The sequence below is a fragment of the Typopeltis vanoorti genome, chromosome 24, assembly GCF_054136105.1.
Source record: "Typopeltis vanoorti isolate ZY-2024b chromosome 24, IOZ_Tvanoo_1.0, whole genome shotgun sequence".
NCBI lineage: Eukaryota > Metazoa > Arthropoda > Arachnida > Uropygi > Thelyphonidae > Typopeltis > Typopeltis vanoorti.
In genome coordinates this window covers 12,085,310-12,102,376 of record NC_143572.1, presented here as the reverse complement: position 1 = coordinate 12,102,376, position 17,067 = coordinate 12,085,310, and the positions used below count along the sequence as shown (strand labels likewise).

At 35.9% G+C, this 17,067-nt stretch overlaps 1 protein-coding gene across 1 annotated transcript in view; it reads left to right on the top strand.

Annotated features, from left to right (window-relative positions):
* The window catches only part of LOC150092928 (cholesterol transporter ABCA5-like), a 640,434-nt gene that overhangs the window by 206,846 nt on the left and 416,521 nt on the right, over window positions 1-17,067 (top strand). The window contains exon 10 of the mRNA XM_090414108.1: window positions 8,088-8,374. Within this exon, the coding sequence (XP_090270234.1) occupies window positions 8,088-8,374 (287 nt within the window). The remainder of the gene's footprint in view (window positions 1-8,087; window positions 8,375-17,067) is intronic.

Genomic DNA, 17,067 nt, shown 5'->3' with positions numbered 1-17,067 from the left:
AGGTGAAAAATTCAGTTCACGAGGCTTGACATCTGAAATAACTTTATCAACATTAGAAAAATTACCAATATTCCTTTCTGTATTATGTAGAAAGCCTAAAAAGGAATAGGAGAAATGGCAAACTTGTGGGAAGGTTTGACATATTTTTCTTTGAGCATTCCAACAAAGCCAATATATGCGATTAAGATTGATATTATTTTTTTCAAAGACTCTAATATAGGAATTTTTTGATATATTGATAACTACATCTAAAAAGTTGGTTTTAATGTATTGTAAAGATCAGCTTCCATGTAGAGCTAAATTCCTTTTAGAAACTCATAACTGATTAAGAACAGGATTATTGCTAACTTCTTTAATCTCAGCCAAATGTAAATATTAATTTAATGTGTCTGTAATTCTTGAGATTCTTGCATGTGCATTACCCAGTCGTAAATACATATGGCACAAAAAAAAAAAAAAAACAGTACTGAACTTGATGTGCCCTTTAGTACACGCACCATGAAATATGCCATTCGACCACATGTGCATTAATAGAAGAGCACATGTAGAGTCTATGCCATTACATTTAGCAGTAGCAATGGTGTTGACATTAGAAGAAAAGACATTTATTGTTGAGCATTATTTTCATTCCTACAGACTTGGTAAAGAATGGTCCAAGCCTACAACATGTTTGAGAGCAGTTTGTTTGTCATTTCTGTAAGCATGCCCCAAGCATTAGTGTCATCATTGCCTTAATTGAGAGGTTCCAATGTACAGGGAATGTTCTGCTGCAATGCAAAGGGCATTTGGGGCCAGCAAGCCTGTTAACACAAATGAGAATCATAGGCTTGTGCTGGAGCAAGTGCTACAACCTCCAAAACATAGTCAATGCCAAACAGTGGTGAAACTTGGGATACTGAGGTCATCACTTCAGAGAATCCTTAAGGAGCTAGGTGCCTTTTTGTAAGTCATTCAAGTGGGTTAATGTTTAACAACAATACGCTGCATGGTGAGAATACTGTGCACAAGTGCTGGCCAATGTCTATGAAGATTTGTCCTTCCTCCATAATGTCTGGTTCTTGGATGAAGCACATTTCCATCTAATCAGTCTTGTAAACAACAAGCCTATAGGTTTCTTGGTTTCTCAAGAACTGAATTTCTCCACGAGAAACCTCCTCACTGCAAGAACGTCACCACATGATGTGTGGTTTCCGTCCATAGCATAATTAGTCACCACTTCATTGAAGAGGGTGTTGTAACTGTGACCTTGAATCGCGAACCCCACATCAAGATTGTATTGGTTCTGTTCATCCAGGATTTGCACAGGATGTGCCATACAAAAAACATTCCATTTTGTGCACAGGTATTCCAACAGGACGGAGCAGAGTGTTACACATCACGTGGTTCTAGAAACCTATTTATCAGAATTCTTCCCCGGGAAACTCATTTCGAGGTTCACAGACTTCCCATATCCTTTATATTCTCTTGATCTCACATCACTTGATGCCTTCATTTGGAGTATGTTGAATGAATGGGTATTTCACCATGACCTGCCTTCAAACCTTGATGAACTAAGGGATAAAATTACATGATATGTCCAGCAGATGTCCCACCCCTTGTTCTCCAAGATGACAGAGAACCTTCGCATACTCTATGAAACCTGTCTTGTCTTGAAAGACAAGGTACCTATTTCGAGCAAATAATTTACCATCATTGATGCCTTATTCAACCAAGATCTTGTGTAAACATATATTTAATATATAATATATTTAGTTTAATTATATATAAATTTATAAATTAATATATAAAACATAAAATAATAAATAATAACAATTTTCCTAGTGTATTGCTCTTCTTTTTCTGTAGATGCCTCATGAAGGAATAAACTCTTCTTGTACAGATATCTCTTGGACTTTCATATTTATATAATGCACATATGCAACAGTAAAATATTTATTAATCACAGATATTTTATTTTATATATTGCAAAACGTCATCAATATTAGTTGAGAAACAATAATAGATATTTTAAACAATAATAATTTATATTTACAGTCTTCTTCTTCTTCTTCTTCTACGCGTTATTCCCGCTTCCTATGCAGGGTCCGCGTGTTACTTTTAGATGCGACTTCTTGTTAGTACTACTCCCAACCGACCCGTCGCCTGGTCTGCCGCTGGGAGGGGGATATATTTTTGACTGTAGAGGCGTATGTTCACGTGGCCGGTTTGCCTGTTTGCGGGATGAAAAACGCCAGATAAACTGGCGGAAAAAACCATACTGACCGCGCCCAAGACCGGCTAACTTGGCTATGCTGCCTGAGGAAGATCCTCAAATTCCTCACGTCTACAATGGGAATCGAACCTGGGACACTCCTTCCCCAGTCATATGGTTGCGAAGCGCAAAGACACTAGGCTAACCGCGCGGTCAGATATTTATATTTACAGTAATAGATAGAAATACAAAAGAACAAGAAGAACGTGTTATATTGGAATTCTTATGTAATCATGTAGCAACTGGAATAAAACACTATTGGGACTTTGTGTGTGTGTGTGTGTGTGTGTGTGCGCGCGCGCGCGCGCACGCATGCGTGCATGCACATGCACATTAACCTGTTTTGTTGACTTATTTTCTTTTATAATTTAAATTAAAGAATCACATGGAAAACTTGAGGCTATTTTTTTTTTCAATTCAAGATTAACAAAAATTATGACAATTATGTAAATTATGTTTTATTGAAAATCGTACTTTTCATCATACTTTTGAATTTAGCAATTATATGATATTTTTCAAAACAGGGGATAGATTCACAGAACATCCAATATTTATCACATAGATATCTGTTTTCTCTCTCTTCTTCCCCCCCCCCCCACTTTTTCATTCTTCAAATGAGATGTTTGTACACAAATCACAGTACATTATAAGTTTTGTTTTATTTTATTTTATTATTATTAGTTTTTTTTAATGCAGGAAGAACCAGTGTTGGGAAGTGTTTTTTCTTTTCAATCTGATGTGTGTGGGTGGGCAGGGGAGTTTGGTCACCAAGTAATGCACATCCCATATTAGTGGTTGCTGTTAGTATATGGAAGATGTGAAAATTTCCTCTTATGAGAGGTAGTCGAAAATCTGCAAAAATTGTGTTTTTCTCTGTATTTACTTCTTACCACATCTAAGAAATTAGAACTCTTATGGGGATATCTGGTCACCTAGTGGTGCACATCCCATTTTAGTGGTTGCTCTTGGTATATTATTATTATTATTACATGACACCTCCAGGGAGTCCAAAGACTCATTGAGGGAGGCCACCTACTCTACAACTCTCTGTCTCCACACACCAACTACAACAAAACACAACTACACCAATGCCATCTACTGCCCACCACCACCACTAGTATTTTAACAGACAATCACAAACATCCATGCCCATGGCAGGATTCAAACCAGCAGCCTTTTGGCTGTAGAGTGGATACACTAACCACTCGGCCAACCAGACCGGCATATGGAAGATGTGAAAATTTTCTCTTATGAGAGGCAGTTGAAAATCTGCAGAAATGCTTTTCTTTGTATTTATTTCATACAATGTCTGCAAATTTAGAAATGTTTTGTGCAGGAGGTGAAAACAGATCTTTCTGTTCCATTTCAAGTCCTAGCAAGAACATTCAGTAGAACTACTCATAATGTCTAACTTATCAACTGCTCTTGTTATTCTGATGGTATTCTATTACACAATGCGACTTCATTATTGACTGAGTGGTCTAACTGGTCAGCATGCACACCCCACTATTTTCACTTTACATGGGAAGACCATAGCGACATGTTGACTTGGAGATTACTTCTGTTATATGCAAAAATGCAAATATTTTCCTTCAGATAGCAGATGTAGACAGAGAAGTACCTGAGTTTAACTGAATTATATTCATAATAGAGGTCTCCAGGTGCCTATGAAATTCAAACATGTTGAAAAATTGTTTCAGTGGAGATTTTTAAAATGCAAACTTGATAATACTTGAGCTCAGCAAGGGTACGATTGAGCTTAGCTGTGAAAAGGTTAAAAAATTTTCCTACAGTTTGAGAATAGCAATTTTCCAAACCTCTGTAATAGAAAGGTAGTCATTATCGTTTCAGTCACCTTACATGTAGCTGAAAATGAATTTGCTTCTTTGGGATCAAAATACATATCCTGCGATTTTGAACATATATATTAGCCCACACATGAGAGGTCCCAAATTCTATGACATGACTATGCCATGAGTGGATAAGTAGTCAAAAGAAGAAAGCAATTTGTTTATGTGTTCCTTGAAGAACCAAGGGTTGTAATCATTAGGAAAACAATATGGGGAAGATTTTCTAAAGAGCAGACATGTGTGGAATGTTGGAGGAGGAGGATGAGAAATTGGTTCAGTATGTTTGGAGCTAATTAGTATGGATCATAGAATCATAGAAGTCAGCCAAATAGCTAAATAAGTTATTAGATAAGGCAATCCACTTTCACAAATATTCCTCATACTGATATTAGAATTTTTATCTCAAGAATTTCCATCTAACATTACTGACTTATTCAGATTTATGATTGCTTCTGAAGTGGATAGTGGAGAGCAAGAATGAGTTTTTTAAAAAATTTATACGTTATATCCAACTTTTCTACATCATTCTGTTATATCTTTTTTACATCATTCTGTCTACTTTGTTAACAGTTTGGAGTTTGGAGGTTGGTTGGCTTCTTATTCTTCTGCTGTTACTTTGGTGACTAGAGGGGAGGGGGGGAGTTCGATCACGCAGTTCAACTTTGAAGCCGAAAACTGCTTCAAAGACAACAACAGAAACTCTCTCTTCTTACTCTCTTCTGCTTTTTTCTGCAATTCTGTGTTTCTGACTCTTTATTCAGTTGTTTGCTGATGATGCTAAACTAGGAATAGACAGTGAAGGAATAGTAAATGAAGGTGATGCACAGATCTGGGAGGAAGACTTAAACAGACTAGTATCATGGGCAAAGATTAATGGCAGCTAGATTAATGTGGCCAAGTGTAAGATGAAGTACTTTGGGAAGAGATCACAAGCTATATTAATGGAAATGAACTGCAGGAAACCGATGAGGCCAGGTACTTGATCTGAATTACTGCACACAGATCTGGACTCCTAGATTCCATGTGGATGAAGAATTGTGGTGAGGATCCAGAGACAAGTGACAAAGATTGTGGCAGGTCTATGGAATGATCCCTATGAGAATAGATTGATGGTCTATATGCTTCAAAAATTAGCTGATAGACAAAAAAGAGGGACCATGATAGAAGCATTTAAGTTATTATTATTGTTATCATTCATGACACCTCCAAGGAGTCCAAAGTCTCATCACAGGAGGACACCCTGTACAACTCTCCATCTCCACCACTACACCAAACCTCTACTACCAATCATCCACACAAATGCCATCTACTGCCCACCACCACAACTAGTATTGTTTGTCTATAAATTGCATGTGTTCTGAAGGGCCGATTTATCTGTATGCAGGATGAAAAACCTGAGTTTCCGGGAGGGAAAAACCCTGCTACCTCTGTATGAGATCAGCTAACTCACCTACCTTCAATTGAAAAAGTCCATATAAAGATTCCTCCCGTCACGACAAGAATCGAATTTAGGCCATTTTCTAATAGAAGAGTGCAACCCCTATAAAACCCCTTTTAGTAAAGAGGTTTTATAAGATTGACACTGAAGACTTTTTTTCAGTACATTCAAGAAGGAAAAGAACAAGGGGTCATCAGCATAAGTTGTAAGAGTGTGGTTAGCAGGGATGTTAGGACAAGATGTTTTGCTTAGAGGGTGATGAATAGGTGGAAAGGCTTGATTTAAGAGCTCTTCTTCCACAGCTTCCACTACTGCTCTAGATCTTCATTGTCAACCTCCAACTCTTTAACTAGCAGCAATTTTCTTGTCTTCAATCTTTGGTAATACTCTGTCTTTGTTGAATCCTGCAAATATATGAACATATATTTTCAACAGCTCCTTTCAACCATCATTCATATACTCTACTATCATGTCACTTCCTGCTATATCTACATTCTTTGTAGTTCAAAATATTAAATTCCTTCCATAAGTGTCCATGGATTTTTCTCCCTCATTAGCAGCAAAAGTCCTCAGCAAAATAGTTTTTTAAATATGTCTTTAAAGTAGCAATAAAATTCTGGTTTCAGGAGTGAGGCAGTATTTGGTGAACATGTTAATGAGATGGCTGTTGTAATTCATGTATTTCATAAGTTGAGGCCTGACTGTAGGATTTATTGAAATCATATACACAGTGTGCCCGTTAAGTAATGAGATAACAGTTATTATATCAAAATAAAGAACTATGTTTGGAATTGTCAATTACACAGATTCAAAATAATCTTCCTTCAACTCCACGCAGTGTTTGTTGTGGAGTACACTATGTTGTACAAGTGTTCGAAGGCATGGTGGAAGTCTTGAACAGGAACCTTCTTCAGTCTGTGGGCCATTTCCTTACCAACACCAAACTATATAGTGAGTAGCTAGTGGATATTCACCTGTCATGGGCAACAATTTCCCTAGCTTTCACCACATTTTCATTTATCTATGCAGAAACTGGCTGTCCACAGTGTGGTTTATTCTTCAGGGATTCCCCTGCCCTCTTTAAACATTGAAAACCAGTGGAAAACACCTGGCATTGTCAACCTCCAACTCTTTAACTAGCAGCAATTTTGTTTGAGCCATGTCTGTACATGGCTCAGACAGTCATCACCATAAACCTTTTTTAGGTCTTGGTACATATCAGTAGCAGATTTTCCTAATTTACAATAAAATTTTATCACAGCTCTTTGCTCCATGATGCGACTTCTGGCATGCTCTACTCAGACACTCTTACTTCAACAGTTGCCACACGAAAACTGCTGCATCACCCAACTCGAAAAGTGCACCTGTGATTACAACACACTCTAGCAGTCAAAACTATAAACATGTTTGTTACTTTTATTCAAAGGGCTGTCCTGTAAAAAATCAATCACATTACTTAATGGGCACGCTGCATGTTTTTGTGTATTTATACAGGGTGTTCGGGATAAATTTGACATATTTATAATTAATTATATTTTTCCGTAAGTTACATGTATTAACACACACTTCTCTTCATTTAAAAGTTTGGACCCTTCTTCATTCATATACAAGATGTCAGAAAGGATGGATAGCTGGAACCCACCTGAATCATGGAAGAGAATAACTTGTATCATGATGATTCGTGCCCGCTATCAAAATAAGGATATTACGACTGCTGCCCAATGCTCCCTGAATACAGTAAAAACAATCAGGCATGAACTAGAGACTTGCAATGGTGACTACGAGGATGTAGCAAGAAGAAAGATCCCTAGCAGACGATCTGATTGCGTTCGTACAGCAGAATTCCTCGCAAATCTGCAGGAACAGGTGTTGAAGAACCCTGGCATTGGAATTCGGGCTTTGTTCGTGGAGTTGCTAACTGTAGTCAAGCCCTGGATAACAAGGGTAGCCAATGGTAGGCCGTATGTATGGCAGCAGGATTCGGCCCCTTGCCACACCTCTGGGAAAAGTCAAAAATGGTTGTCTGAAAATTTCTACGACTTCACCAGTCCAAATGTTTGGCCTCCAAACTCCCCAGACCTTAACCCCATGGATTATTTTGTATGGGGCGCAGTTGAAAAAGACACCAATCGCACTTCCAGTAATACAAAAGCCCAGTTAATGGATAAAATTAAAACAGTTTTTGCGGCCCTTCCCAGGGAGACTGTAGCATCAGCTTGTTCGAGGTTCCGAAGCAGAATTGAACTGTGATCGATGCTAATGGTGGTTGTTTTGAGTAAATCTTGTTGATAGTATTGTAATTAACTCTGCCTGTAATGTTTTTATGTCAATTCATTAAATTTAATAGATACAAAGAAGATTTTCTTTTTCCTTACGAAACTGTCAAATTTATCCCGAACACCCTGTATGTATTGAAATATGTTTTTGAATATATGAAATCAGGTTTGAAATCTAGTTTGGCTGAAAAAACACTGTAGACCCATGGACTCACCTTTTTTGTATGCCACCAATATATTTTTAATTTGTTCTTTTTTTTTTTTTTTTTAAGATATTAGCTTAACTGTGTATAAAGGACAAATAACAGCTCTTCTTGGTCATAATGGAGCAGGAAAAACGACCTTAGTAAACATGCTGACAGGAGAGCTGACTCCTACGTCAGGCAAAGCACACATTTTTGGACTAGATATCACTAATCCTGATGAACTCATGCAAATTAGAAAAATGATTGGTGTTTGTCTTCAGGAAGATATCCTGTTTGAGGATCTATTTCCAGAAGAACATTTGGAATTCTTTTGTAGATTGAAAGGTATACCAGAAACACACATAAAAACTAAGGTCAGTAAATTGATGGAGTGATAATTTTTAAACCATTTTGTTTTAGTTTAATAGATACTTGAATGTCATTTATATTTTAAAAAAAAGTAGACAATTGTTGGTGCATTTTTGTAAACATATGAGAAATTAGTTCCACTTTTTTAATATCACATTAAAATATACTATATTATATGAATGTCACATTCATATAATATAGTAACTCTTCAAATAATATAGTAACATTCATTTCGATGTTATATAATTAGAGTGAGGAGATTTAATTGTCAATTTTCTACTCAATAGATAGAAAATTAAACATGCACAGTTTTTTTTATACTGGTGCTTGAAAGAAATAAAAACAGCATTAGGTACAATAAAAAAAGTGTAGGTAGAAGAGGATGACAGAATGAGCAGATGCATGTAAAGTATTTGAAATTGTTAAAAAATTATTTCCCTTTTTGGGTGCATCATATGTTTTAAATGCCAAAATGCTAAATCAGGTTCATTCCTAAGAAACTCTTTTTGATCTCAGACTCAAGCATTCAACTCAGCACAACCAAATCTTATAAAAAAAAGTTAGAAATTATTTCATGTCCAAATAATAAATTTAGTTTAATCCTTTATCCAAGTATGAGCAAACAAAGTTTGCGCCTGAAAATATCTACAAGACTGGGGTAAGGTAGTACAACACCGGGAAACTCGTAGCAAAGGTGGACCAAGCTAACCTGTTAGCTTGGTCCGCCTTTGCTACATGAAGGAATTATTAGAGGTAGCGAAAGAAAAGAGTCACAGAGTTAGGATAGTAGTCTGTTGCCGTGGTATGACAGAGAAGAGTTTAGAAGGAGGGCCATGATCGCAAATAACTTTATGCGCAGGTTATGCAGACAGTGTGGTGTAGAGTTTGTTGATGTGTGGAGTGAGTTTGATGGGCGAAAGGATTTGTACAAGATGGATGGCTTACATTTCAATGGATTTGGTGTGCAAAGACTGGAAAAAGTGTTGCTGAGTGAAGTGAGAGTGGATGTGCAAAATCAGGGAAACTTGAACTATTAAGGAGGGGAGGATGTGGATATGCAGACATCAGTGAGGCAGTTGAGTTAAGAATGCTTATAATGTACCCGAGGCAGTACGAAGGACAAGAAATCAGAATGGGATAGTTAGTATAATGCATCAAGATGGGGAGGACAAATGGATCTCTGCATTTCATGTATACTAATGCCAGGAGTATTAGCAATTTTTGGCCTTGGTTGGCTCTTCCAAGGCCAAATATTAATGTCAATGGCCACAAGTTATTGGCATTAATGAAACATGGCTGACAGAAGATAATATAGTTAGTGGGATTGAATGTGTAGTGTGTAGGATATAGTGTGTTCAGGAGGGACAGAGAGAATAAAATGGTGGGAGGAGTTATTGGTGATGGCTTATGAACTGCAACCATGGAGAATAGAAGTTGTATTGCAGGATAGAGAAAAGAGCTATTTGGTTTGAGATTGAGACTAACGGAACAAAACGTACAGTTGGGTGCTGTTATAGACCAGGAGATGGAATAGATATACAGGAGATGATGATAATTACCCTCCTTGCACTCATTTCATCAATTTGCCTATGCATTATGCATAGGCAAATTGATGAAATGAGTGCAAGGAGGGTAATAATTATGGGAGATTTCAACTATGGTAACATTGATTGGAAGGAAGAAAGGACACATGTGAGGAAGGAAATGGATTTTATTCAATTATTAAGGGATAACTATCTGAAACAGCATGTAATGGATAATACTAGGAGTTCGAGAGTGCTTGACCTAGTAATAGCATCTGAGAATTTGACTGTAATGAATATGACCATATTGCCACCTATTGGTGAGAGTGATCATAGGGTCTTGACCTGGGAGGTGGCTAAATGTGTGAAATTTTCGATTAAGACAGGTTACGTGTGGAATTACCGTGCTGGCAAGTATGACAAGCATAGGAGATTTCTGTTTCAGTGCCATGGCATGTAAACTGCAAGGGCTGGATGTTGATAGGGCATTGGATGTGGTCAAGGAGCATTTGCAGGAGGTTATGGCTGACTGTATACCTAGAGTCCGAATAGTAAATCAAGTAGGGGTTAAATGGATGAAGAACATCATTAAACTTGAGTTGCAAAAACAGAAACAACTGTGGAAGGAATTTAAGGAGAAAGGTGACCTGCAGGCGCATGAACGGTATAAAGCGCAGGCCAGAAGGGTAATGAGTGTGGTGAGAAAAGCAAAAATGGATTATGAAAAGAAATTAGCCATGCAAGCTAAAGAGAATCCCAAACAGTTCTTTCAATATGCTGCTAGTAAAAGAAAAACTGTACATTGCAGAATGATTTTAAGGAAGGCCAATGGTACTTAGGTCACTGAATCAGTCGATATAGTGGAATTACTGAGTGAGCACTTTGCAAGAGTATATCATCCAGGTGGTGACATTGAAGGAATGAAGGAACCATTAGTTTATATGGGAATTGTGGTGAATGAAGTGGAGGTGAATAGTCTATTACAGAACCTTAATGCGAATACATCTGTGGGATGGGATGGTATATCAGCATGCAGAGCCGGCGCTAGGGTCTTTGCTGCCTGCATGCAATTTCTATCTAAGTGCCCCTGTAACGATCAGGCCGTGTGTGGTTCTTTTACAATAATAAAAATTTTAATTATTTGAAATTTCTTAAATAAATTTTGACATAACAGCCACACGTTGGTTCGCTAAATGTAACGAACTGAGTGTGTTGACTAGCAGGATAATCGTTAAAAACCCGAATATTCAAAAAATTCTCAAAAGTTAAAGCAAATTTTGATAAAGCCACTTCACTTTAATCATTGAATATAATGATACAGCGATTATAGCCTTCTCACCAACTCGAATCGCTAACAAAATTAAAATGAATTTTAATTAAAGTTAAAATTTATTTGAACTAAAGTTTAAAAAATTCTTACATTTTACTAAATTCTTAGTAAGTTGTAAAAATTTTTTAATAATTTTTACAAGTGGAATTATCTTTTAGGAAAATAAAAGAAACTCAAGATAGATGAGAAAATAAGAAAATTATTCAGAAATAATTAGAACATTTAATATAAGTATTCAAAAAATAACATCTTTACAGAATAACAGAAAATAAAATTAAATTACATAAGTATACTTGAAATTTTTTTATTTAAATTTTAGGGTTTTTGATTTCATATTTACAAAATTAAAAATAATGGTCTTAACGTCTAATTCCGCACATACATCATTTTCAATACAAACTAACAAGCTTTTTTTGGCATACTTGTTCTTAAGTAGGTTTTAATCAATTTCAACTTGGAAAAGGAACGTTCATCACTCGCTACACTAACAGGTAAGGTTAATAGTATTCTTAAAGCAATTGAAAAGTTAGGGAAAGATAAATTATTGGACATAATAAAATTAAGAATATCAAAAGGGTTTTGAATATTTAAATTATCCTTCCGAAAAATTTCCCGGAAAGCACATAACTCTTCATATAGTTCTATTGCATTTACGTCTTTATTGTCACCGTCCTTCAAGAGAATCTTTAAATCATCACAATTTTTTCCTAAATTTTCGTTATTAATTTGTAGTAATCTATACAAAAAATTGAAATTATCATAATATGTTTTTAGTTGTTCAAACCGTTCTATTAACGAACACATTGCAACGTCTAGAAGTGTATAAAACACATTCACTCTAAATTTATCTTCTGGCGATTGTGGCGTTTTGTCATGATGCTCGTATCAAATTGTCGTGTCTTCTTTCGTTGTTGAACTTTCGTATCAGTTTTAAATTCTTGTTCTCCATCCACCTCTTCACTCAGTTCTTTTGCCAATTTTAGAACTTCTTTAAATTTGTATCTGATCGATATTCTTATAAGAATATTTTTAAATTTTCGATAGATTCTAAAGCAAGTGTAATGTTCATATTTTTGTCTTCAAGCATTTTACTCACGGGGTTTATTCTGTTAAGTAAATCATACCAAGTTATAAGAGAGCAAATAAATTTGTAGTCCTTTATTTTAGCACATAATGTTTGTGCTTCCTGCTGAGTTTCTTTATTAAAATTTTCATTTTTTAAAATTTCAAAAAGTGCATCGCAAATTTCTCCTAATTGATATTATAGAGGGCAGATTGCATTAATTTTACTTTCCCATCGCGTTTCTGATGGCTGTTTCAAGGTTAATTTTTTTACGAACTTTAAAAGGATTGCCCAACGTTTGTAAGAGAATGAAAAGAAATTGTATATTTCTTGAATAATTGCAAAGAAACTAATTGTATCTGCATTCACTTTGGCTGCATCGTTAATGATTAAATTTAGAGTATGAGCAGCACATGGCACGTGAAAAGCTCGAGGATTTTTGTTCAAAAGTAAATTTTGGAGCCCATGTTTTTTCCCTTTCATATTTGCCCCATTATCATACCCTTGACCTCACATGTCTTCAATGGGAATGTTCCATTTTTCCAGTTGTTCCATTATTGTTGCACATAAACCATGTCCTGTGGAATCTGATATATCTGCAAAACCTAAAAAAGTTTTCCCTGATCTTGATAATTCCATTGTCACAAGAAACAAAATGAATAATAATGGTCATTTGTTCTGTTTTACTTGCATACAGTATGTAGTCTAAAATTATGAAATAATATTTAGATTTTCGAATTGATAATAAAATTGTATCCCTAATTGCATTACTTAAAGTTTCCAATATTTCATTTTGACTGTCTTTACTCAAATAGTGTACTCTATTGTTTTTGTAGGGCTCTTTCAACATGATTTTCCATAACGGGATCAAACTTCGCAAACAATTCAACTAATTTTAAAAAATTGCCGTTATTCCTTTCATATAATTTTTTCTTTTAAGGTTACACGGTGATCAGCACTCATATTTGTAAATTTAGGGACACAAAAACACACGTGTCGAACAGATTATTTTATTAATTACTAATTAAATAAGACTTGACGTTTCGACCCCTATATTGAGGTCATCATCGGAAGAATACAACTGTATAAGGAACCAAGCTACATGCTCATGCCCTGTATACCGGTAAACTAAATCTACCTAGTTAATAAATCCTTTTTCCTAGCCTGACTTCTAGTGATAAAAAAAAATAATAAAAATAAAAAAAAAAATAAATAAAATAAAAAAATATATTAAAAAAAATAAATTAAAATAAAATAATTAAAAAAAATATATTACAAATAAATAAATACAACTACAATAAACTGCTAAAGTCCTCATGTATTAATATCTAGATAGTTCTGATTGTTATAAAATTATTTATTTCAGTTGCTGTTATAGGTTGTTATACAGGTTGTAGATGGGTCCTCCACATTCTTGAAATGGTTAGGCCATCATTTTTGTTGAGATTTGGGTTGTGTTTGAGCATTTCACATGACTCTTTAAATTTTCTCTCAAACCAGGTTTTGGTGCGGTGTAGGGACATGGTATTTTTCCAGTCAGTTCTGTGGTATGTTTGGAGTGCGTGGTCAGAAAGGCCGGTTTTACCAAAATGGAGATATTTAATGTGTCGTTAAATTTCGTTTTGTATACCCCTGGGTGTGCTAGGTGTGAAGAGGATCTTTAGAAGAACTGAGTAGGTGTCTTAACTTATTTGGGGGTTTAAAGGTGGTTTTAATGTTGTATTTGCAAAGTGTTCTGTCTATTTTTTCAGAAATGCCTCTAACATAAGGAATGGCAATAGCATTCTTGAAATCTTTTTTGTTCTTACTGGTATCTTTATGGAGGATCTTGTGAATAGTTTTTTTACTGTATCCATTTTTGATAAATGTTTGGTTGATGATCTTGTATTCCTGGTTTAGAGCCTGTTCATTAGAACAAATAGTTAGTGTTTAAGGGTGCTTATGACACCTAGTTTTTGTGTTGGGTGGTGGTAAGAATTTTTGTGTATGTATTGGCCTGTGTCAGTAAACTGAGAAGGAGAGACAGCCAGAGGGAAGACGTGTGACAAGTGTGTCTAGGAAAGGAAGAGAGTTGTTTTTTTCCATTTCAATGGTGAATTGGATACATTTGTGTTGTTTGTTTAAGTGGCTAAGGAATGTATTTAGAGCTTCGTGGCCATGGGGCCAAATGGCAAAAATATCGTCGACGTATCTGAGCCAAATTTTGGGCTTTAGACATGCTGTCTCTAGAGCACATTGCTCAAAGTCTTCCATATAAAAGTTAGCTATTGGGGGAGAAAGTGGTGAGCCCATGGCTGTACCTTCTTTTTGAAGATAAAAATTGTTTTGCCACATGAAATATCCGGAGTGGAGTACGTGGGCAAAGAGGGCCGTGATGTCATGTGGAAATATGTTCTGTAGGAGCAAGATCGTGTCATTGATCAGGACATTGGTGAAAAGGGAAGTTATGTCAAAGCAGACTAATAAATCTTGGTTGTTGAGTGTAATGTTTTTAATTTTATTAATGAAATGGCGTGTATTTTTATGTAGGAATGGGACTGACCTACCAATTCCTTGAGTGTAGCAGCTAATTTTTTGGCTAAGTGATAATTTGGGCTGTCAATTCTTTCAACAATTGGACGAAGCGGTGTGCCTGGTTTGTGTATTTTTGGCAGGCCATAAATTCTGGGCGCATGGGCATATTGAGGTATTAATTTTTTTGTTGTTTCTTTGGGCCATGTGTGGAAGGATTTGATTAATTCAGTTGTCTTCTTTTTGTTACGTTTTGTGGGGTTGTAGTTTACCATTTGGTAGGTGTTGTGGTCCGATATTAAATGGTTCATTTTTTCAATATATGTTGTACGGTCTAAAAGGACAGTGGCATTGCCTTTATCTGCTTTTGTGATTATAATGTCTTGGTTATTTTTTAAGGATTTAAGGGCAAGATTTTCGCTTTTGTTTAAGTTGGTGCTTAGTTTTTTGTTTGAATTTAGTATACACGATGTTTCCATTCGTATTTTATCAGCCAGAATGGTGGGGAGGGATCTTAAACCTCTCTCGATATTATACATGATATCAAGTTTGTTTACTAACCTCGGAGCAATGGTGTAGTTCAAATTTTCTTTAGCAGCGAGAGTTCACATTGGGTGAGATTGTGGTTTGATTGGTTGATAACCAAGCAGTGATCCGATGGTGGTTGGTTGCTCCTAACATTGTTTGTGGGCGATTGGCTGCTCCTTATGATGTCGGTTTGTGATTGGCTGCTCCTTATGATGTCGGTTTGTGATTGGCTGTTCCTTTCGTAATGGCGTCTTGATGGTCTTGTGCTTTTCTGTTGTTGTAGGGCTTGAAATTCACTGCTTGGTTATCAACCAAGAAAAGCTAAATTTTGGCTACCAAGAAGGAATTTTATAATTTCAATCAAGCGTTCTAAAACACTCGTCTAATGTTTCTTTTCCATTTCATACACGCGTTGAGTCTGGCAATCAATAGTAGTTTTGTTTTTTAAATTTTTATCAAGTTCCTTCCATTTTAAGAAATTTTTCATGCGAGTTAAAAGTCTCATGTCTATGCAAAGATGTACTTACATTTCTCCAATCATCATAACCTTCTACAAGACTACTTGATTCGGTAGGTGCAAAAAGTTTGCAACAAAAGCAAAAAACAGCAAAAGGGATATATTATATTTTTCTTTTGAACAGGCTCCATTTCAATTAAAACAACTCGTAATTTTTCATCAATATTTCCCAATTCACCTGGATCTTCTAAATTTACAGAGACTAACAATGTGTTAGTTTCGTGGTCAACTACAACTAAATCTTCTCCTAACTGTTTTTCACTTAAATCATGCGTCTTCTTATCTTGTTCAATAGTTGCAATAGTACTTTCATGCAAACTGGATGATGTGCACGGTTCTTCAACTCTGATTTCTGATGTATCAAGTTGGTTACAATCTGCATCAGAATATTTTAATATTTTAACAAATTTATTAAGATTCCCAGTTTGTTTCTTAATAGCTGCTTCTTTTGCAGCATGACGCTTATGATTTTGTGCACCAGATAACTTTTTTTTTTAAATTTTTGATTCCATTTCTATTTTATACCCACAAGAAATTATTACAAAACATGACACAGAGACGAAATAATGGTCCACACTGCACTACTGTCAGTAGCCTACTGAAATGTGTACCATATGACTGGTTAACTAGCAACAAATGTTTTGTACAAAAATTAGTTTCTGTGCATAAAAACCGTTCACCGTTGCACTTTAGATAGACTGCAGTAGACACAACATTCTGCAGGCAAGTTTAGCCTGCTGTCACTGCAAAATTGTAAACAGCTGGCTGATCAAAGAGGCAGCAATATACATTTTTTTTTTTTTTTATTTGGTGCATCCGCCTTATTTATTTTAATATTGATCATTCTAAGAATTTTTTGTTTTTTTTGATAAAAATTTTGTTTCTTAAAAATTAACTTATGAACCGTGTCCCAGCGGCGGCACCCCCCTTCATAGCGGTGCCCGCATGCACCGCATGCTCTGCATGCCCGCTTCCGCCGGCCCTGTCAACACAGGTCTTACGTGAAGCGGCTAAAGAATTGTCAGTGCCCTTGACTTTATTGTTTAATCGGAGTCTCGGGTCTGGTTTAGTCCAAAAGGGGCAGAAAGAGGGGAAAATAGTTCCACTGCATAAAGGAGGATTCAAGACTCCTGTTGCAAATTACTGACCGATCAGCATATTAGGAGTCATTATCAAGGTCTTGGAGAAATTAGTCAAGGAAAAAATACAGGAATGGATTGAGGAAA